A 22,938-nucleotide genomic window follows, 5' to 3' on the forward strand; every position below is an offset into this window, starting at 1 on the left:
GAGATGTGTTGCTCATATCCATTCCAAACCCACCCTCGTTCCCCTCTGTCGGAGTAGCCGGCAAGAAGGAACTGAAGGGCCGTTGGGTCAGCAGGGGTATATATCCGGCGCCATGGCGGCGCCACTCTAGGGGGCAACCCAGCCGACCACCGAGTGTTGCTAGAGTAAAAATCTTCCAACAAACGTGCACGCGGTGCGCGCACACCTAATTGGAATGGATATGAGCAACACATCTCGAAGAACAGTTACAAAAGTGAGTAACCATCTTTTATTCATTATAAGAGGAGTAAGACTGGAGTAAATGCAAAAGCTTTTGACTCCAGGAGAATTACATCATGAAGGCAGTTTGTGGAAATAGCTGCTTCACCACAGGAGACGTGATGAGCTTCATCTCACCAGAAACCTCATGTACACAGTTTAATTTATGCCCCAATTCATGATTAGAACAAGATGACTAGAAACTTTGACCTTGGAGGAAGAGTTTTTCATCCAATCTTGTTTTTGTAAATGAAAACAACTAACATTTTCATGTAAAAGCAGCAGAGTGTCCTGTGGTACCTTATAGACTAACAGACATATTGGAGCATGAGCTTCATGCATCCGACGAAGTGGGTATTCACCCATGAAAGCTCATACTCCAATATGTCTGTTAGTCTATAAGGTGCCATAGGATTCTTTGCTGCTTTTACAAATCCAGACTAACACAGCTACCCCTCTGATACTTAACATTTTCATGTTATTCCTTAAAAGGGGGCTTCAAAATGATGCTCAAAGAACAATACACTTGTCTGACTATTTAGTTTTAAATTAATGTTGTATTTATTCTAAAACTTCCAGCTGAATATATTGCCATCCGTGATGATGAATACATTAGAGAATGTTTTTGAAGCAATGCAGCAAGGAACAGACAAAAGACACAAATAAAACATTATACATATTGGATATTTCATTAACTTATAAAAATGAGCTGTTTATTTTTGAGAGTAAAAATTCCTTTTAATCTAGTTTTCGGGGTCAGCAGTGCATTCTCAGTTACCTGAAAAAAGTACATTCGCTAGTGTGATTACTTGCTTATTCTGAACTTGGAGCTATTAGCATCCAGTAGCATTAGGCATCAAGTATGTGTACATGGTCCTTAATGATAGCATACAGCAATGCTGGTGATCAAGGGGAAGTAAACAATGCCTGCTGGTTGTATGACTGCCAAATAAAGGGAAATAATAGAGGTCGAGAGAAGGAAATACTTTGAGAACAAAATAGTGGAGGGATTGGAATGTTGAGAAGGGGAATGATCTAGAGAGGATCTTTCTCTAACAAATTACTCCACAGAGACAAAAGTTGGAAGATCACTGATGTAAATGATCCAAATACAAGTAACTCACTGGGGTGTTTGTTTTTCAGTTACAGTATACTAGGGGAATAATTATATCACTAGTTACAACAGCCACTAAATACTACAGCTGGAAAAAACCTATTGAACCTAGTCTATCGTTAAAAAAAAAAATGGAGATCTGAAACAAAAGCTAACTAAACCCTTTCTAGATTAGTGCTCTATAAGGGCTGTGTAGGCCAACCTGCCACCACTAATGTTGTAATTAGTACATTCGGAAAATAATTGGGGGAACTGCAGACAGCTTAGATCCAAAAACTATTCACATCAGTGGGAATCTTTCCATTCACTTCAATGGTGTTGGGGTCAGACCCTAAAAAATAATTTTATTATGTGTTTCCCTAACTATTGGGTATTAATCTGGTAAATTTATGACACTGGGAGGTCACTGTCTTTTTAAATGGAGTCTCCTCCTAATCTGTTGTAGGAGATAGGAAAAAGGAAATTAGAGCAGAGTAAAAGTAAGTATTGCACATAAGGACAAGGGAAGAAAGTCACATGGGTGCAGCAGGGACTGCTTAGCTTTTCACTTTTTGTTCAGTGGAGTTCAAGGAAGTGTAATTGAAGGATTTCAAATCACTTTCAATGACATCACTTTCAATTGGTGAATGGAGAGAGAGGAAAAGTGTGAGTAAACAAAGACAGAAAGTAAATGTGGATATATACTGCTCTATGTATGTTAGAGTTCCTAAGTAATCTACCAGTATATGAAAACTACACTGCATATTATGCCTTAAACATACTATATATTGTATTAAAAATTAAAAGAACATTAAGGTTGCAGAGTCAAACTCTCCAAAGTTAGGAAGTGACAGAATTAAGGTTGCCTGTGCCATCTTAATTCAGTCCCCTCCTAGAAGTCATTATATTAATGAGACTCTATATGGCACTGAAAGTTTGTGGCAGAGTTAAGAATGGAGCTTAGCTCTCTTGGGTACCAGACCAAGGCCTTAAACACAGGAAAATCTCCTTGTTGCTTTTACAACCTTCTGCCTTATTCATTGTACACCCCATGCATCCACAGGGTCCTATAGATCATTCAATTACAGACTATATCATAATGTGTATACACAAGAGGGCTGAATTTTTTTAATGGAATTTGCTATTTTGCTGCAGCCAGGAACCTGACTTTTATTTGTTTGTTTATTTATTTATTTTGGTCATCTTGCCCTGCTAAAATCTATCTGCAGCTGCTTTTAACTCTCCAGCTTTTCATGTGAACAGAACTGAGTTAAAGCATTGCTAGTCCTGGCCCAAGCATAGCCTTGCCCCTCTATGCCATGGTGGCCATGGCAGATGGAAATGAAGGATATTTAATGCAGCTACAGTAAGTTACTTACCACCTAATTTCGGAGATGCTTGCTACAGAATTTGGTCCTATTATGCAGCAAAATCCTCAGAACCCTGATTACAACTTATCAACAAATAGCCAGTATATGTAGCCTCAGTTTCATCTCTATATTCTAATGCCTTTATAATACCCTGGAGACATCCCCTCTAGGTCCCTGTCCAAAATTTTAGACCAGCCAAAGAAGAAACAGCCCCCAAGAGTTCTATTGCTGGTTTTATTTTGATCCTGGTGTATGCTGGGACAAGATTTAGAGAGTTTAGCTTGTGCTCCGTGCCCTTTCAATACTCATGCAGGACAGGTGCTATCAGCAGAACTTATGATCATACGTCTCACAACTGAGACTTAAGCAGATCTCAGTAGTTGGAGGGGGGAACACATCAATACTTATCTTTTAAAGTTTCTGGCATTATAAAGGTAGTGTGCTACTTGAAACTTTTGAAGTTGTTTGGTTTTTTTGAAGAAAGGTTAGTATCTCAGTTTCTGCACAGACTCCCAGCTGAAGACAATTTGTGCTAATTTTGACAGTGGGAGTGGAGGATGGGTAGAAGTAGCTGTGGATGAGAGGGGGACCATAAAATAGTTACCTCAGTGTTGCTGAGAACAACTATTGGGCTAGTTGGATTGCTCTATGATGAGATTTTTCTTTTGTTCTGCCTCTCCCTCCTGTCCTGTGGTGTGTTGTTCTCTGCTTAAGGATATTAAAATATATTTTGAGGCTTCAGATCTTACTGTAATGGAAAGAAAGGAAGCTTTCTGATAGAGAAGTAGTCAGGGTCAATAAATAAAGTCCATAAAAATAAAGCTGCAAAGGAAATTTTTTTGGTAGACAATGATTTGTTGACAATGCCCTTTGTATGCAGTAACTGAAGCAGGAAAGGAATTCCCGTCCTGAAACAGTGTTCTCTCAACAGAGTAATAGTAACATTGGGTTTTATTTATCTAACAAATAAAAAATCCTACTATAGGCATATACAGGGGTGGCTCTAGACATTTCGCCGCCCAAAGCACGGCGGCATGCCGTGGAGGGCACTCTGCTGGTCGCCGGTCCTGCGGCTCCGGTGGACCTCCCGCAGGTGTGCCTGCGGAGGGTCTGCTGGTCCCGCGGCTCCACTGAAGCTGCAGGACCAGCGGATCCTCCACAGGCATGCCGCCAAAAGCAGCCTGCCTGCCTGCCGCCCTCCTGGCAACCGGCAGAGCACTCCCTGAGGCATGCCACCCCAAGCACGCGCTTGGCGTGCTGGGGTCTGGAGCCGCCCCTGGGCATATAACGTGTGATACAGCTTTTCAATGTGCAGACCATATGCAGTGGGTTGCATTATATTTTTCCCAGTGAAAATTTGACAGCATTGAAAATTGAAGTCTACTCTCTTTCTTCAGGAAAGGTACAAAGCGTTCATGATCTGTCTAAACCAGGGATGGGCAAACTTTTTGGTTTCAAGGCCACATCGGAGAATAGACATTGTATGGTGGGCCATGAATGCTCACAAAATTGGGGTTGGGGTGAGGGAGGGTGTGAGTGTAGGCTCTGGGATGGGGCTGGGGATGAAGAGTCTGGCATGTAGGAGGATGCTCTGGGCTGGGGCAGAGAGGTTTGGAGGGCGGGAGGGGGTTCAGGACTGGGGCAGGGGTGTGGGAAGGGGTGCAGGTTCTGGCTGGGGGTGTGGGCTCTGGGGTGGGGCTGGGGATGAGAGGTTTGGAGTGCAGGAGGGTGCTCCATGCTGGGATCAAGAAGTTTGGAGAGATGGGTGGTGAAGCAGGGCTGGAGCAGGGGATTGGGGCGTGGAGAGAGGCTCATGAGTGCAGGCTTTGAGTGGCCCTTACCTCAAGTGGTTCCCAAAAGCAGTGGCATGTCCCTTCTCTGGCTCCTATGCATGGAGAGGCCCTCGACCCCGCTAGCTCTGGAGTGGAGCTGTGCGACCCCCAACCCCGTGCCCCAGTGTAGGGCCATGCCACGGCTTCTGGGAGCCACGTAGTGCGGTCCCCGACCCAGCATACTGAGTGGAGCGCCAGAGTGGGGCCAAGCCGCATGATGCGGCCCCCACCGCGGCTGGAGCACCAGAGCGGGGCCAAACGCCACGTCCTGCTCTCCAGCGAGAGCTCGTGGGCCGACTTAAAACAGCTCATGGGCTGGATCCACCCTGTGGGCTGTAGTTTGCCCACCCCTGGTCTAAACCCTGACTTAGGAAATCATCTCTCTTGGGCTGAGGGGATACTTCACCTCCATACCCATTCATTCCATGGCCTTTTTGCTACGACTGCAATGGGGTAGACAGTTTTTAAGGCACAGTGCAGAATTCAAACTGTTGATCCACATTATGGTTAAAAGACCCCACTACCAATCACAGATCATGTGATTCCTTCATTCCAGGAGCTAACTTGTAGCTCATGAGAGAATTAGTATATGCATCTATTTTAAGTTGTTGGTCTCCTCAGCAGTTTTTATTTGCTTTGTTCAGACAGTGTTTACTTTGGGAGGAAAATAAGAAAAGATACGTAAGAAGATAATATGGCTGACAAAAACCAGACATGAAACAAACAGCATAAAAATGCTGAGCAAGCTTAATGATTATTATTCATTTACTGAATCCACTGTAATGCAGCTATTTTAACTGAAGCGAATGTTGCACATTGTGCAATGTTGAAAGGCTTTCTCTGTATTGTAAATACTTTTGTAAGGACAGAGAGTTTGTTTGACATTAATTTCCCTAGGTCTCAGAATCAAATTAATCGTTTCAGATAAAGTTACCAAATGCAAATTAATTCACACTGGAAAACATAATCCCAACCACATATAAAATGACAGGGTCTAAATTAGCTGTTACCACTCAAGAAAGAGATCTTGGGGTAAATCTCTGAGAACATCCACTCAGTGTGGACTGACAGTCAAAAAAGTGAACAGAATGTTGGGAATCATTAAGAAAGGGACAGATAATAAACAGTAAATATCATAATGCCTCTATATAAATCCATGGTACACCCACATCTTGGATGCTGCATGCACATATGGTCACTCCATCTCAAAAAATATATTATAATTGGAAAAATTTCAGAAAAAGGCAAAAATGATTACGGGTATGGAACATTGCATATAAGGAGCAATTAATAAGACTGGGACTTTTCATCTTGGAGAAGAGATGACTAAGGAGGGATATCATAGACATTTATATGATCATGACTGTGTGGAGAAAGTAAATAAGGAAGTGTTGTTATTTATTCCTTTTCATAACACAAGAGCTAGGGGACACCAAATGAAATTAATCAGCAGAGGTTTAAAACGAACAAAAGGAAGTATTTCTTCACACAACGCACAGTCAACCTGTGCAACTCCTTGCCAGAGGATGTTTTGAAGGCCAAGACTAGAACATGGTTTAAAAAAGATAGAGAAGTTCAAGGAGGATAGGAAGTAGCACCAATCAAATTCAGGATGGAAAAAGGGGGAATAAGCAAGCAGAAATCTTTTGCTTCTGATCTCCCATTTCTACCCTCTTTTATGATGGTATCTTTGCTTGCACTGTTTTCACAGTGTACAAAATAGTTAAAACCCAGTATAGACCCATTCTGTTTCATCTGTCATATCCTTCTTTGCTCCCTTTCTCACTTTCCTGATTTCCTTCAAACTGGGAACCTGATCCCAGCTGCAGGTTAAATTTACTAACCTAACTAAAAGCTGCCCAACTGCCCCCAGAGAGCTGTGACTGCGGTGGGAGAGGAACAATTGATTTTCCTTTGGAACTGCTGGAACTTTGGAACTGCAATAACACTTCCAGAGTAACTGCTATATCCCCTGCTAGGCTAAACCCCAGCTCTCAAGAGGCAGTCAAGCTGATTTTATATTAAAATTTAGATTAGACAGCCGAATTGTAAACAAATTTGTAGTGCCTGGTACCATTTCTTAAACTGCAAAGTTGAGATGAAAGAAAACAGGGGGACAGGGACAAGAGTGCCAAAAGCAAGCAGCTCTAATCTGCTCTTCCAATCTATCTTTTCTGAGCTCAGCCATATTTATATACATATTAGCTGTGTATTTTCAGCCATAGCTAGTGGCCCAGTGGCCATTGTTTAGTTTTATTTCATGAGAACTGGAAGTAGCCTTTGAACATTAAATTGTTGCCAAAAGAGCAGTGAGATGGGTAGAATATAGGAGTCTCAGGGTCAGGCACACTCAAAAACAGATTTCAAATGAAAAATACTTAGTCCAATAACAATGATGCATCCCATTGTGAACATTAGTGGTCTGCTGGTATGTTGGAAGTGTCTGAGGGGAATTTTTTCCTTTGTGACTTACAGGGATGGGCCTAAGCTGCCATCTATAGTTAAAATCTAGACTGATATACCCCAAAATCAGTGGGGTTTGGATCAGGGTTTTGGTGTGTTCTCAGCTGTACTCACAATGTGCTTGAACTATGCAGCAGTACAACACCAACACACTGGCAATAATTAGTTTCTATGGTGAATTATCTGGGTGAATTACAACCCAGTGCTTAAAACCATCAAACTTAATGTCCTATTTTCCAAGGATGATGTGACTTTTTTTTTTTTTTAAAAAAAAATATCTTTCCATTTATACAACAATTTGACACTAAATAGGCAAGTTGAGTTTTACATTAAAAAAAAAAAAGTATTGTTTTACCCAGGCTACTAACTGCTATTTCTGCAGTTAACATGTAACAGGGAAGATCTTTACTGTCATTAATTTTCACAGATAAAATGTGGGTATTATAACACTCAAGTGAAATACAAGGACTTTAAGTTTTCACTTGCCTAAGTTTAACGCTCAGATTTGAAAAACTTTACTTTCTATTTTAAGTCACAAGTCTGATTAGTTTAAGTATCTTCGAATTAGTGAAGCGATATACTAGCTGCTGGGTTTTCTGTCAAGGGATGATGAGAGAGCCAAATCTGATAATTTAATCTAAGGTAAAGATATTTCATAGTAAACATGGAAGCTTCAGATATCAGAGTTAATGTAGTGGCAGATACTCCATTAAAACAGAAAGTGTCAGCATCAGTTAAGATTTCAAAGGAAAATTTGGTTTGAGAGAAGTGAGAAGTTTCATTAAACTCTATTAATGTTCCCAGTAGATAAATTTTGCATTTAAATTAATGCCTTGATTCCACAGAATGCAGCATTACTGAGCTTTGACCGATGATGCAAAGAGATTTACATGAGCTGAACATCTGTGATTTCCTGACCTTCTAAATAAGATTTTTTATTAGAATTACATTAGTTGCAGCTTTAAAGTTTGGATTTTTTCAGCAAAAAGACAGCTGTTTGAATTTAATTCATTCTGTATCCTTGCAGGGTCTTCATTTTGGTGCCTACTGGACATTGTTCCTATAAAGAATGAGAAAGGAGATGTAGTACTGTTTCTGGCCTCTTTCAAAGATATAACAGATACAAAGGTGAAGATTGCTCCAGAAGATAAAAAAGAAGGTCTGTATAGTTTCCAACAAACACTGATAAATACTATTGATACTTCAACATTTTGAGACGTAGTGACCATTAAATAAAGGAGTTGGGGTGGAAATTCTTTTGAAGTTCCCTTTTAAAATTCAAAAGAGTACATTTATGTAGGACTTTTGGGGCTAGAAATGTAAACAAAATCAAAGAACTAATGATATGGAAAATGCAATGTTTTTATTTGTTTTAATTTAGATCTTGCCCCACATTCAACAAGCTTTGAGTCATTGCCCTGGAAAATAGAGTATTCTGTAATTCAAAATTAAATTCAGAAACAGAAAATAAAATAATTTTTTTTTATTTTTTAAAGCAGTATTTTGAAGCAGCTAGAACTGTCTCCATTCTTGGAAGATCTGGAAAAGTCTGATTTTTTTTATTTTATTTTTTTTCATGCAAGCAGAGTACCTTTCTTTTTTAGAAAGAAGCTGCTGTTGCATTTTTCAACAGGGAAAAAAAATGCATGACCTGATAATATTTATTTCAAACAGTGAAACATTAGAGAGCAAGTGCTTTCCTCAAGGGCTATAGTTTATTATGGATTTTTGTCAAGGCCCACTAACATAAGAAGAAATGGCATATTACTAGTAAGCTTCTATTTTTCTCATGTAAATAGGAAGTTATCAAGGATTTGTATTTCAATGAGGAGTTTCACTGATAAGTCTTAAGCAGTCATAAACCCATCTATTTTGTATAATTCGTTTTATGACTGATTTGCTGTTGTTGACAGGGCACACACAAAGCAGAGTGTATTGGCTAATCTGGATCTGAAAGGGTAGCCTTGTCATCTTAGAGTAGTTGTGGTTTTATTTTGCTTTTAATTTGTGTTTAAAAAATTAAGGCCATACTTCATTTTGAACCTTAGCAATTGACTAAGGGCTGCATAATTCTGCCTGTACTTGCAATTATTTAAAGGGTCTACAGATATATGAATGATTAACTTTTAGTGCATTTTTCTTGAACAAATACCATGACATTTCTAACATAATCAAATAAGGAATAAACGACATTCATACCTGCTCTAACTTTGACAGTGTTAACACAATATTTAAAAAGTCAAGGAAGAACTCAGAATAATAACTTTGGAAGAAAAGGCTCTGAGCAATATTCTCATCTCAGTTAAGTTTGTGTGTAGGATGGATGGGGTTGGTATGTGGTGTAATTGTTTTTAATTTTTGCTCTAGTATAAATGAGAACAGAATTTGGATCTTCGTCTTTCTAATTCCTCTGAGTGTCAAGAATCCAGAACAGCAGAGTTTGAAAAATGTAATTAATGGACATGGTAGGGATATCTTTCAAAATTCCTTTAGGATATGCCTATGTGCTGGAGTTCTAAATTCTGGTAATGTTGTTTTCTTTATTTTATTTTTTTTAAACCCCCTATGTTGGCTATTTGTTCTCTACACTACACTAGAACAATGTAGACATGCCCCCTAAACTCTCCTGTGTCCCACTTCCTCACCCTACAGGATTTCTGTGTTTTGGCACCCACTGAAAGCTGATTCTGCACTTTCTGGAATAGGAACTGTGTAACAAAATGGAAATGATATGCAAGCTATGACAGTAATAGTAATGTAGTATCTCATTACAGTATTTTATAATTTGGAAATTAGAAAATGTTACCCTTGTCTTGTGATAATACATATTCTTAAATCACTGTGAATTCTAGAAATGTCTGATTTTTTCCTCACATTTTGACAAATAGATTCATCATTGTCTCATCCCCCCACCCCCAAATCTTATACAATGGCAGTATTTTTACACACCACACTTCTTGCAAAGAATATAATTTGTGAATTTCTGAGCCAGGAGTCTAAAAGAGAAATTTTGAAGTAGCACCTAAGTACATTTCTTTAGATAATCTATACATCCAGTCTCAACCAATCCTTTTTACCTCAAAGTAGAAGCCATCTCATATCTGTGTCTAATTTCTCCCTGAGACTTAAAACATCTTCCATCTACCGAAGATTTAGGGAGATAAAGGTTATTAAAATGTGGTGTGTGGGGGCCATGAGGGTAGAGATTATTTGAACATGTGTGGTCTGTAGGCTAATGATTCTCATTCTAAGAGTTGCATATCTCCAGAATACAGTAGCTGCTAAGCCTCATGAAATATTTCAATTATAATTTGAAATGAGTATAATAAATTACTTCAGTTCTTTAAAAAAAAAAAAAAAAAAAAAGAATATTGTTTTTCAGTATCTAACACCATAGATTCATATTCTCCTCTCAGAAATGGAGGGGACAGTGCCTCTTAACTTTTCATATGAAGTCTTAAATTGTAAATAAAGACCATGAAATATAAAACAGATTATAACTCTTACATGCCACTGTGAATTTTAAATGTACACTTAGGGCTTGTCTACATGATGTGTCGGTCTGCACTAGAGGTGTGAAAATTGTACAGCAAACAAGCTTGTTAGTGCACACTAAAAATTCACTAGTGTGCATTAATGTATTAGTGTTTGAAACAGGACTACATTAATGCACCCTGGGGAACGTTTAGTGTACACTAGTGTAAGCAGAGTCAGGATGAGCTGTACCCTGACATCTGGTGGTGAAGTATGGGAAGTGTGGAAAGAATGTCTGGAATGCGAAATCTCAGATATTTGCATAGGCACGCCTACCCCATCCCAGACTGCCGAGCTATGGGACTGCTTTGTGACAGAAATGACTCAACCTCAGTTGGGTGGTACTTGCTAGACAAGGGACATGGGTTCCAAAACCCTGTGAATGGAGAGAGGTTGGGGACAGGTATTTGTGCCTGGTGGTGCAGGCTCCTTGTGGAGCTAGAAGCACCAGTTGCACCCCCTCCTCTCTCCACTGTGGAATGTCAGAGTTGATTTTTTATTCCCTTAAGACTCTAGATACAGGTTGCTGAACTGAACTCACTTTGGGCTAATGGTGCACTACCAGTGGGCTCCCCTACTATGTGCTGAGATCACTAAGAGCTGAAATCACAAAAGAGCTGAAATTACTGAGCTGGGAGCACTGAGTACTGTGCTAACTAGTGGGGGAGCCTGAAGCTATACTGTGGAACAGAGCAGCTGGCGGAGTGGAGCAGTTTATGGGGATGGCTGGAGCGGACCACAGGACAGCTGGTGGAGTGGAGCGGCTGGCAGAGCGGAGTAGCTGTGGGGCGTGTGGAGCAGCCCACAGAGCGAGCGGAGCCGAGCAGTTTGCTGGGACAACTGGAGCAGCTCACGAGGCAGCTGGTGGAGCGGAGCAGTTTGTGAGGACGGCCGGAGGAGCAGAGTGGAGCGGCTGGTAAGGCGGAGCAGTTCGTGGAGAAGGCGGAAGCAGAACCCACGGAGAGGCAGGGCAGTTGGCCCTGGACCACGTAAGGTGCCCCTTTCACCCAGGCTGGGGGGAGGGACCTCTACAGATAGACTCTTGAATTCTGGGGTGGCATTGACCAGAGACTTTTGGGTTGTTGGACTTTGGAGTGATTGGACTTAAGACCCTAAGGGGAAAAGGACATTGCCAAATGTACTTGGGGGGGTGGTTATGGTTTGTGTTATAACTCTGTTTGTGGTGTTTCTCCAATGGGATGCCGCATTGATTCCTTCCTTTATTAAAAAGATTTCGCTACACTCAGACTCCGTGCTTGCGAGAGGGGAAGTATTGCCTCCTAGAGGCGCCCAGGAGGGTATGGTATGTAAGTGTCCCAGGTCACTGGGTGGGGGCTCGAGCCGGTTATGCCTTGTGTTATTGAAACGGAACCCCTGGATACTGAACCTGGCCCTTGTTGCTGCCAACTCAGAGGGGCAGAAGGGTTACATTTTTGGGGGCTCGTCCGGGATCCCTGGGTCAGTACCCCTCGCAAGCACCTGTTGAGTGTTCCACTGTATTGGGAAATAATTGTGTTCGTATTTTGAGGAAATTGCTGTTTGTACAATGGCTAATATGTCAGATTTGTTGGGCCCCAGTCCTGCAGCCTCTAGCTCAGGGGTGGCAGACGCAGCCTATGATTGGGCAAAAGCATTGGCACATATATTGGAAAAGATTGTGTTGGCCTATGCTACGTCAAACTCTTGTCGTAAGTTAAGGTTATTTGCTGGGGAAGAGGAGTTTGAACCCTGGTTGGAGCATACCACTGAAATGCTGCGGGAGTGGGCCGTACCCGATGTAGAAAAGCGACGATGTCTAATAGAGAGCCTTAGTGGCCCAGCATTAGATGTAATTCGCACCCTGAAGCTCATTGATCCTGGGGTCAGTGTGAAGGACTGTCTAGAGGCCCTTGATAATACCTTTGGGAGTGTAGAGGGCCCTGAGGACAGTTACTGTAAATTCCTTAATTCCCGACAGCAAAGGGGTGAGAAAATTTCAGCCTATATACAGAGGCTGGAGAGACTGCTTCAGAGAGCTGTTATGAGGGGAGCAGTGACTGCTGAGCAGATGGATCAGACCAGACTGGCTCAAGTTGTAAGAGGGACTCAGTATCAGAACCCAATCCTACTTCATCTCCGACTAAGAGAACGGCAGGAACATCCCCCGAGCTACTCCCAGCTGATAAAGGAGGTCAGGGAAGAGGAAGAAAGGCAGGCGGCCAGCAAGTGTTGGGAAGCCCAAACATTGGAACCAGCCAGCACAATGCCACTGCCAATGGCCAGTGTACTGATGGTGAGCACCACAGAGGAACTTGCCCAACAAATGCAGGTCCTGACGGAACGGATAGCTGAGCTGCAAAGCATCATTGACCGAGCTAAGATTTCCAGGAATAAGGAGCCTCAGGCTGTGACGAGGGAGAAGTCAGTATCCAGAGCCACTGTCCCACCCCGGCGAAGGGGGAAAGGACAATTCTTTTGCTACCGGTGTGGTCAGGATGGGCACAGTGCTGCTAACTGCCATAAGGAAGAGAACCCCTCCTTAGTGTATGAAAAGCTGAGGATCAGTTGGGAGAGACCCAGTAGCGGCCAGAAGGTCTGGGGACGGAGACCACCTAGGCATACAGGATTTGAAGATTCCCCCAGAAGAGACCATCCAGCTGGGATCCCTGCAGGACTGATAGGGCCTCGAGCAGAGGTCATGGTGAGGATCGAAGGGGCGGAGTGTAAAGCCGTGCTGGACACTGGATCTCAAGTGACTATTATATTTCAGTCATTCTACCAACAGATGCTTAGGCACCTGCCTATACAGGCACTGACTGGCATTGGTCTGTGTGGCCTCAGCATGGATGAATACCCCTATCAAGGGTATGTCATAGTGCACCTGGAATTCCCAGAGGAGGTTGCTGGAGTAAAGCAAGAGGTAGACACAGCTGCTTTAATATGCCCTGACCCAAAAGGGACCTCTGATGTGTCTGTGCTGATAGGGACCAACTCCAGTCTCTTCAAGGTGCTCGCGGATTACTGCAGACGACGGGCTGGGGACCAGTACCTGAGTACCCTGATGATCCATACGCTTTGTGCTGAAGCCTATAGGAAGATTGAGAGCGCTAAAAAGGAGACATCTGAGCTACCAATTGGGGCGCTGAAGTACATGGGTCCAACCCCCTTAGTAGTGCCTGCAAGGACGGAGCAAGAAGTACTTGTCATGAGTACCAAGCTGAAAGGCAGTAAAGGGGCATTAGCAATGATAGAGCAGCCGACTGAAGGAGAGCTTCCGGAAGGAGTGCTGGTCCCCAGTGGAGTCATAACCTTACCTGCTGAAGCCCAGGAAAAGGTGACTATACTGATTGCTAATGAAACAAGTAAGGATGTTGTTGTGAGGCAAGGACAAAAGATAGCAGACCTCTTTGAGCCTGAATCAATTGTAAAACCCCAGTGTGAGACTCAAGTACCGACTATAGACCCAGCAAAGTTTGATTTTGGAGATTCTCCATTGTCCGAGGGGTGGAAAGATCGCCTGAGAAGGAAACTCTGTGAAAGAGCCAAGGTGTTCTCATTGCATGAGTGGGATGTGGGATGTGCAAAAGGAGTAGAGCACAACATCAGACTACATGACTCTCGACCTTTCAGAGAGAGATCTAGAAGGCTTGCTCTCTCCGAGATGGAAGATGTGCGACAACATCTTCAAGAGCTGGTTGCAAATGGCATCATTACAGAGTCCCGCAGCTCATACGCCTCACCCATTGTGGTGGTTCGTAAAAAGAATGGGAAAATCCGGATGTGTATTGACTACCGCACCCTAAACCGCCGTACTGTGGTTGACCAGTACACAATGCCTCGAGTCCAAGATGCCTTAGACTGTTTGCTGGGAAGCCAGTGGTTCTCTGTGTTGGATCTTCGGAGTGGATACTACCAGATCCCCCTGGGTGAAGAAGATAAGGAGAAGACAGCCTTCATCTGCCCATTAGGGTTTTATCAGTTCGAACGCATGCCCCAAGGGATTTCTGGAGCACCTGCCACATTTCAACGTCTTATGGAGAAAGTTGTGGGAGACATGAATTTACTGCAAGTGTTAGTTTATTTGGATGACTTGATTGTGTTTGGAAGAACTTTGGAGGAGCATGAAGAAAGACTTCTTAAAGTGCTTGATAGGCTGGAGGATTATGGTTTGAAGCTTTCAATTGACAAATGCCAGTTCTGCAGGACCTCGGTGAAGTATGTGGGCCACATCATGTCCCAAGAGGGTGTGAGTACTGATCCTGATAAAATAGAAGCACTCACTACATGGCCACGTCCAAGCAACTACAGAGAACTCAAGACCTTCCTTGGGTTTAGTGGCTACTACCGCAGATTTGTGAAAAACTATGCTACAATTGTAAAACCCCTCAATGATCTTACCAGGGGATATCAGTCCAGCAAGGACAAATCTAAGACCAAGAATAAAAGGCCTTCCGTGCAGAGACACTATGGCCTCCCCACCCCACTCGCCAGAAGGAGAAGGGCGGGGCTGGAAGTATAAAAGACCAGACCTGAAGCCCGTTCAGGGGGAAACTTGCAGAGGAGAAGGACGTCCAGCTGGTTCTGGAGCAGCTTGAGGCAGATCCCCCGCCTAGCCCCTTCCACGCCCCAGACACGGACGACAACGGGCTTCGTGTGCCCGCTGCTGTTTACCTGGAGGAGCTGGACAACGCCTGGACGCAGGAGGTACCCAACCCAGGGGAGGCAGGAAGGGGCCAAGGGGCAGCTGGCATTGGGCTGGCTGCAGAGCCCAGACGCACAGCTTCGGCGTGTTGTGGCTGGATCCCCGCCGACCCCGAGGCAGCTGACTCTGCACCTGCCAGGGTCCTGGGCTGGGATGTGGTGGAGTAGGGAGGGCCTGCATCCCTCTGCCCCTCCCTCTGGGTGGCTGACCCTTGTTCCTCTGCAAGGGGCTCTCACTCTGAAGAGAAGTGGCCCCAGCCCCATGAAGATTGTTGTTTGCTCGCTGCCCGAGTCCTGCAAGCCCAGGCCCCAGCCTACCTGTAAGACTGTGTTGTTTGCTGGCTGTCTGAGCCCTGCCTAGGCTTTAGCCAGCCCCTTAAGACTTTTGGGGGATGGGCTACTTGAGCCCTGGCAAGCCTAGTACTTAGGTAAACACAGACAAGCCTGGAGACAGGCTATCACAGCCCTCCAGGGACCTCCCTCCTCCGGGGTGAGTGAGGGAGTATTACACAGCCATTCTATTAGTTCACAGTATCCCAGCCCTCTGGGTGAGGTCTTATCTGGACTGGACTTTTTGATGGTAACCCCTAGCTCTGCCCTCCTCATGTCAGGGGTCATAGCTCCAGGATAGGTAGGGGGACCCAGGGCTTTTGTCCTAAAAATGAAGTGGTATGCACTAGCCTATGTTCAGCTAGGCTACTTGCTCACCTTTCATGGGCCACTTCCTACCCCCCGTGCATCTCACGTTGGGTATAGTCATAGTCTTTGCTTCAAAGCCCCCACAGTCTAGGCCTGATGCCTGCAGCCTTCTTGAGCCCTTGACCCCAGTTCTCCCTTCTTCCCAGAGTGTCTAGTAGTCAGGGGAAGACTGTTTCTGCAGAGCAGTGTTCATCCATAAATGGCCTCTTCCTGAGGCTGCTGAAGCTCCCTTTATACTGATCATCTTCTCAGGAGCATGTGCAGCAGTCCCTGAGAGGCAGGACCTCCCTGGCCCAGTACTGCTCCAGGCCTTCCCCTGTCTCGGCCTTAAACCCCATCACAAGCCCATAAAGCCTAGTCCTGTAACATATAGCTTGTGGGCAGATTTGTAACAATCATGCAAAGCTCTGTGAACTTCACTGGCACTCCACGCAAACACAGCTGCATTATACACAATGCAAGATTGGCCCTTAAGGATTGAATACTGAAATTCTTCTTATCTTGAGTGATATGTCCCTGAGTGCACAAGGTTTAGGCCAAGGTCTGCTCTGACTTACGCTGGTATAAATCCATAGTAACTGTTATTCTCTGTGGAGACACTTGCGCAAATGCGAACATATTTTGGTTCCTGGATTTAAAAAAAAAAAGAGCAAAACCTGATCTGTATAACATGCTTTCACTGGAAATGATCTTCAGTTTATTTTAAAATACATTTAACATTTTTAATTATTGTATTGTGTGTAATATAATAATAATAATTAATAATAATAATTAATATGCCAGATTGTGAACACTTTACTCACAAAGGTGAATGACTGCTACAGTTTGTATCAGAGGTATACAAACCTCACACTGGGCCAGAAGGCAATCATGGGCCAAGGTAGCCCTACCCCTACTGGCCTGAAGATCAGGCTTAAAGGAGCTGAGAAGCCCAGACATGAGGTGGTGGACAGGATGCAGGAGAGAAGAATCCTTCTCTAGGAAGCCAGACAGAAGGTTGTACCCGAGAGGGAACCTCACAGCGGGTAAGGCTTCCAGCACCACTTTCTCCAACCACTACCCTCTTTGAGAAGCACTGTGTCTTGCAGCACATGCTCGTTTGGATTTGCCTGTGAAGCTATTGACTGTTTGGACTATAGGAATCATGCCCCAAAGGAAGGAACACATGGCAGAAAAGTAGCCCAGATTTAGGCTCTCTGTGGGAAGGAATCTGTCAATCTTACTTCCCACAGGACTTTAAGCAGGGACCTGGTGGAGAGGAAGGCCCTGGGTCCCCCTACCATGACTCACTTAAGGGAAAAGGCCCAGATGCAGGGGGAGGCCCAGACACTCCCCGCCTACAGGCAGGAATCAGGCACTACTGCTACACCTCTGCCCCTGACAGCAAGACAAAGGGTAGAGGTCAGGTGCACTAACCACTAGGCCACCCAACCCACTGAGCACCCTATCATATGGCCTCTTCCTGGGTTATTTTACTCAAATAACATAATTTTAAATGCTTAAGACTCAGTTCACCCTTGTTGGTAAATTCTACAGTCCTTGTACAGTCTTTACTCTGGGAATTTTGTAGGAGTAAGAGTTCAGAAAAGACTTCATAATTTGGCTTTGGGAGAAACTGGCATGACCGTAAAGGTTTCGGTGTGTGTTCTATGAGCTTGATCCAGCACCGAAAATTCCCACTGAATTTCCCAATGGAAGTTGCAGGTGCTTGTTATCCCACAGGATCAGGCCCATACAATGAACCAGCCTTAGCAACTAGCCTGCAAAACAATTTTACATTTGCCCCTCCACCCATGAAGGCAGCTAACTTCTTTTTGTTTTATTTTATTTTACTATCACACATAACTCCAACTTCTCTGTTTTTGAGGAGGCCCAACAAGAAGCTCTCCAAAATTATTTTTCAATGAAAGCTCAGTTTCCTGGGAATCAGTCTGGCTCTGACCATAGAAGATGACAGAGTCTACAGCTTTTTATTTCTGTCAGAACTGTGTGCTCCGACCTGACTATAGACAGGAAAGGTTTATAAACACACATGCTCCGTGTTTAACCCTTCTGACTGCATAAAAGTATTTACTAATAGGATTTTCTTTCAACCTTTGCTGTCTTCTCTCTATCCTATCCAGAAAAGACCTTCCACTAGCTATTTATTGGACATAATCAAAGAGGGCATAGTAAAACTTCCTGATTTCTAAACTATTGAGCATGTAATTTGCAGCCACTACCTTGAGTTCCTGTCATCTATTCTCCCCTGGTATCTTCCTATCTCTCTGGCCACTCCTTTGGCATCTCTTCCACTGTGTTGTCTTTCTGCTTCCATAAGATCCCATTCTTGGCCCCCTCCTCTTCTTGCTCTAGACTATTTATTTGGGTGATCTCATCTGCTTGCACAGCTTCAATTACTATATTTATACTAGTTGATTGCCAAACTAAATGCCTGTTCTTGACTAATTTCACTTCATCTCGGCTCAAATCTCAGCCTCTGTCTCTGACTTTCCCTTCTGAATGTCTCGGCAGCAACTCAAACTTAACATGACCAAAAAAGAACTCCTTGTGATGCCCTCCTTGAAATGGCCACTCATCTGCTTCTCTCTCAAACAGCTGAGTTTTCTTCCACACCACTCCTGTGTATGTAAAGTTCTCCCTGAATTAATCTGTATGGCTGCTCCCAAAAATCCACTGCTGCTATGAAGCTGACAAGAAATCATCCAAGCAATGATGAGGAAGTTGTGCAATAGCTAACGAATGGAACCACATGATGTTAACTTCATTTCCTAGGTCATCTCTCTACACTTCAGTCTTGTTGTTTGTCACCCTTGCTTGTTGCTTCTTGTTTCAAATTAGACAGTAAGTTCTTTGGGCCAGGAACCAGATCTACTTGTATGTTTGCCAAGATTCTCGCATAATGCATTCCCAGTCGCTAAATGTATCCCCAGTATAAATAATAGTGACTGGTAGTAATGGGGTCTACAAATCCCATACTGAGCAGAGGGAGAAGGAAGGGAGCTTCTCCTGCCTACAGGCAAACAGCTTGACCCCCCACCGCCCCCTCCCCCACAGGTGCTACAACTGCCAGTCCTGGAAGGAAACACCCTCAGCTGCAACCAATGAGGGGGGGGAAAAGGTCTGCTATAAAAGGAGGGAGCTCAGAGGGGGAGGGGAGGCAGAAAGGTATGGGGTAGGGAAAGGGCAACACCCATGCACCAGGCTGCCTCCAGAAATAAGACCCAAAGAGACAAAAGGAGACCCCTGGGCCTAATTAGAGGCCATGGTCCAAGAACTGCCCCGATCGGGGGCTAACCAAAGGAAACCAGGCAGGTAGCAATAGAGACCCCCTGCAAGACCACACCAAGGACCACTGACACTGGCCTTAAAGGGCAATGAACAGTCTCAGGCTAAAATGAAATGACTTGAAACAGCCTATATAACATAGCAAGAAATGTGTAATATTTACTCCTTGGCCCTGGTTCTGATTTATATTAAGGTTATTTTACACTGCTCTAGCAATGTATAGGGGATTGAAAGTGGCTGTAAATATATAGAATAAATTCCCACTGATTTTTATGGCTGCATGATCATTAATACATAATGAAACTTAATAACAGCATGTTATATACTAAAGATCTGTTCCTGCTATTATTCTGCATAAAAGCTCCCATTGAAGTCGGTCTTGCCTGACAATGGCAGTATAAGGCCCTACTGCTTCAATTCTGCACTCATTTATGCACATGCATACCACCAAAAATTGGAAAAAAATGATCTCCATAAGATATTTTGTTGTAGTCTTTTTGTCAGATAGCTCCTATGGCAAGCTACTATTGTCCTTTAAAAGTGATTGTTAATGCATTTAGTGCTGCTGTTTGTTTTTTTAAATAGCTCAGTGGTTTGAGCACTGGCCTGCTAAACCCAGGGTTGTGAGTTCAATCCTTAAGGGGGCCATATAGGGATCTGGGGCAAAAATCTGTCTGAGGATTGGTCCTGCTTTGAGCTAGGTTTCGACTAGATGATCTCCTGAGGTCCCTTCCAACCCTGATATTCTATGACAGTAGGCATGTTGCAACTTTTCACCATTTACACTGTTAATTTGCCTTTACACAAATAGATTGTTTCCCCAACGCAGTAATGTATCAGAGAAATCCCACCATCCTCCTTGTCTCTTTAAAAATACCTATAATCAAGCACTGTTGTAAAAGATAGCTTTTCAACACCCTCTTTGCCAGATTTGGAATACTGTAACAAAATTGATGGTCTTTTCTTTCCGACATACAGAAAATCTCTTATTTTAGAAAAGCAATTGTTCCCATCAGAAGGAGAAGGAAACACTAGTCTTGCAAGGCAAAAGTTATTTCAGTACTATGTACTAAGCTAGGAAGCCTATAGGCTGAATTCTGATTGTGGTTACATTTGTTTAAAATCTGGAGTAACTCCCTTGAAAGCAAGCAAATTTAAACTGGAGTTACTGGGATCAGAAACTGGCCCTCAGTGTTGGAAAGTTTAAGGCTCTATTCTGGTTTCATATACATGCAGTAATGTCCTTTGACTTCTCTGGAGGTTACAGTTGTGTTTGAGAGAATAATTGGCCAAACAAGTTAATCCTGATTATCAATGGATTTCTTGATCTGAAAATTAGGCTTTGGTAAGAGGGGCAATATTCATTAGGACAGATATTGCAACCCCCTAAAGTATCTTACAGAGACCATTGTATTAAATTTATGAATGTTTTCTGTATGCCTGAGTTCTGCTCCACAGGGGAGGGCTACCATAGCTTTTCCAGGAACTAAGAATAGCAGACAGTAATTACCTTTGTTAATCTGATTGGGGGTGGGGAGAAGTTAACGCTGCATAGCCCCCCAGAGAAACTAAATGAATTTTTTGCATTGTTTTTCATGGCTGAGGATATGAGGGAGATTGCTACACCTGAGCCATTCTTTTTAGGTGACAAATCTGAGGTATTATCCCAGACTGAGGTGTCATTAAAGGAGGTTTTGGAACAAACTGATAAATTTAAACAGTAATAAGTCACCAGGACCAGATGGCATTCACTCGAGTTCTGAAAGAATTCAAGTATGAAATTGCAGGACTGCTAACTGTAGTTTGTAACCTATCATTTAAATCAATTTCTGTACCAGATGACTGGAGGATAGTTAATGTGATGCCAATTTTTAAAAAAGGCTCCAGAGGTGATCCCAGCAATTACAGACTAGTAAGTCTGTCTTCAGTATTGGGCAAACTGGTTGAAACTATAGTAAAGAATTGTCAGACACATAGATTAACATGATTTTTGAAAAGAGAAATCATGCCTCACCAAGTTACAAAAATTCTTTGAGGGGGTCAACAAGCACGTGGAAAGGGGGATCCGGTGGATATAGTGTACTTAGATATTCAGAAAGCCTTTCACAAGATCCCTCACCAGAGGCCCTTAAGCAAAGTAAGCTGTCATGGGATAAAAGGGAAGGTCCTCTCATGGACTGGTAACTGGTTAAAAGATAGGAAACAAAGGATAGGAGTAAATGGTCAGTTTTCAGAATGGAGAGCAGTAAATAGTGGTGTCCCCCAGGGGTCTGTACTGGGACCAGTACTATTCAACTTATTCATAAATGATCTGGGAAAAGGGGTAAGTAGTGAGGTGTCAAAATTTGCTGATACAAAACTACTCAAGATAGTTAAATCCAAAGCAGACTGCGAAGAGCTACAAAGGGATCTCACAAAGCTGGGTGACTGGGCAACAAAAGAGCAGATAAAATTCAGTGTTGATAAATGCAAAGTAATGCACATTGGAAAACATAATCCCAACTATACATATAAATAGATACAGTCTAAATTAGAGATCTTGGAGTCATTGTGGATTGTTCTCTGAAAACATCCATTCAATGTGTAGCAGCAGTCAAAAAAAAACTACCAGATTGTTGGGAATCATTAAGAAAGGGATAGATAATAAACAGTAAATATTATATTGCCACTCTATAAATCCGTGGTACTCCTGCATCTTGTATAGTGCATGTGGATGTGGACGCTCCATTTCAAAATAGATATATTGAAATTAGAAAAGGTTCAGAAAAGAGCAACAAAAATTATTAGGGTTATGGAACAGCTTCTGTATGAGGGGAGATAAATAAGACTTGGACTTCTCAACTTGGAAAAGTGATGATATGATAGAGGCCTATAAAATTGACTGGTTTAGAGTAAGTAAATAAGGAAGTGTTGTTTTTTCCTCCTAACACAAGAACTAGGGGTCACCAAATGAAATTAATAGGCAGCAGATTTAAAACAAAAGGAAGCATTTGTTCACACAAAGCACAGTCAGTCTGGAACTCTTTGCTAGAAAATGTTGTGAAGGCGAAGACTATAACATGGTTCAAAAAAGAACTAGAGAAGTTCACGGAGGATAGGTCCATCAATGGCTGTAAGCCAGGATGGGCAGGGATGATGTCCCTAGCCTCTGTTTGCCAGAAGCTGACTGAACTCTTTGGGGAGAATTTTATGTCTCCAGCTCTATTTTACGTGCATTCTGCCATACATTTGATGTATTAATGGTCTCAGATGATGACCCAGCATATGTTGTTCATTTTAAGAACACTTTCGCTGCAGATTTGATAAAACGCAAAGAAGCTACCAATGTGAGATTTTTGAAGATAGCTATAGCACTCGACTCAAGGTTTAAGAATCTGAAGTGCCTTCCAAAAAAAAAAAAAATCTGAGAGGGGTGGGATGTGGAGTATGCTTTACGAAGTCTTACAAGAGCAACACTCTGATGTGGAAACTATAGAACCCAGACCACCACAAAAAAAAATCAACCTTCTCCTGGTGGCATCTGACTCACATTATGAAAATGAACATGTGTCAGTCTGCTCTGTTTCGGATTGTTATCTAGCAGAACCTATCATCAGCATGGACACGTCCTCTGGAATGGTGGTTGTAGCATGAAGGGACATATGAATCTTTAGCGCATCTGGCATGTAAATATCTTGCAACACTGGCTTAAATGGTGCCATGAGAACACCTGTTCTCATTT

General features: G+C 43.0%; 1 protein-coding gene across 1 annotated transcript in view; it reads left to right on the forward strand.

Moving 5' to 3' along the window:
* The window catches only part of KCNH8 (potassium voltage-gated channel subfamily H member 8), a 375,624-nt gene that overhangs the window by 149,432 nt on the left and 203,254 nt on the right, over positions 1-22,938 (forward strand). Inside the window, exon 3 of the mRNA XM_075062450.1 lies at positions 8,044-8,175. Within this exon, the coding sequence (XP_074918551.1) occupies positions 8,044-8,175 (132 nt within the window). The remainder of the gene's footprint in view (positions 1-8,043; positions 8,176-22,938) is intronic.

This window comes from Chelonoidis abingdonii, chromosome 2, assembly GCF_003597395.2.
Source record: "Chelonoidis abingdonii isolate Lonesome George chromosome 2, CheloAbing_2.0, whole genome shotgun sequence".
NCBI classification, from domain to species: domain Eukaryota; kingdom Metazoa; phylum Chordata; order Testudines; family Testudinidae; genus Chelonoidis; species Chelonoidis abingdonii.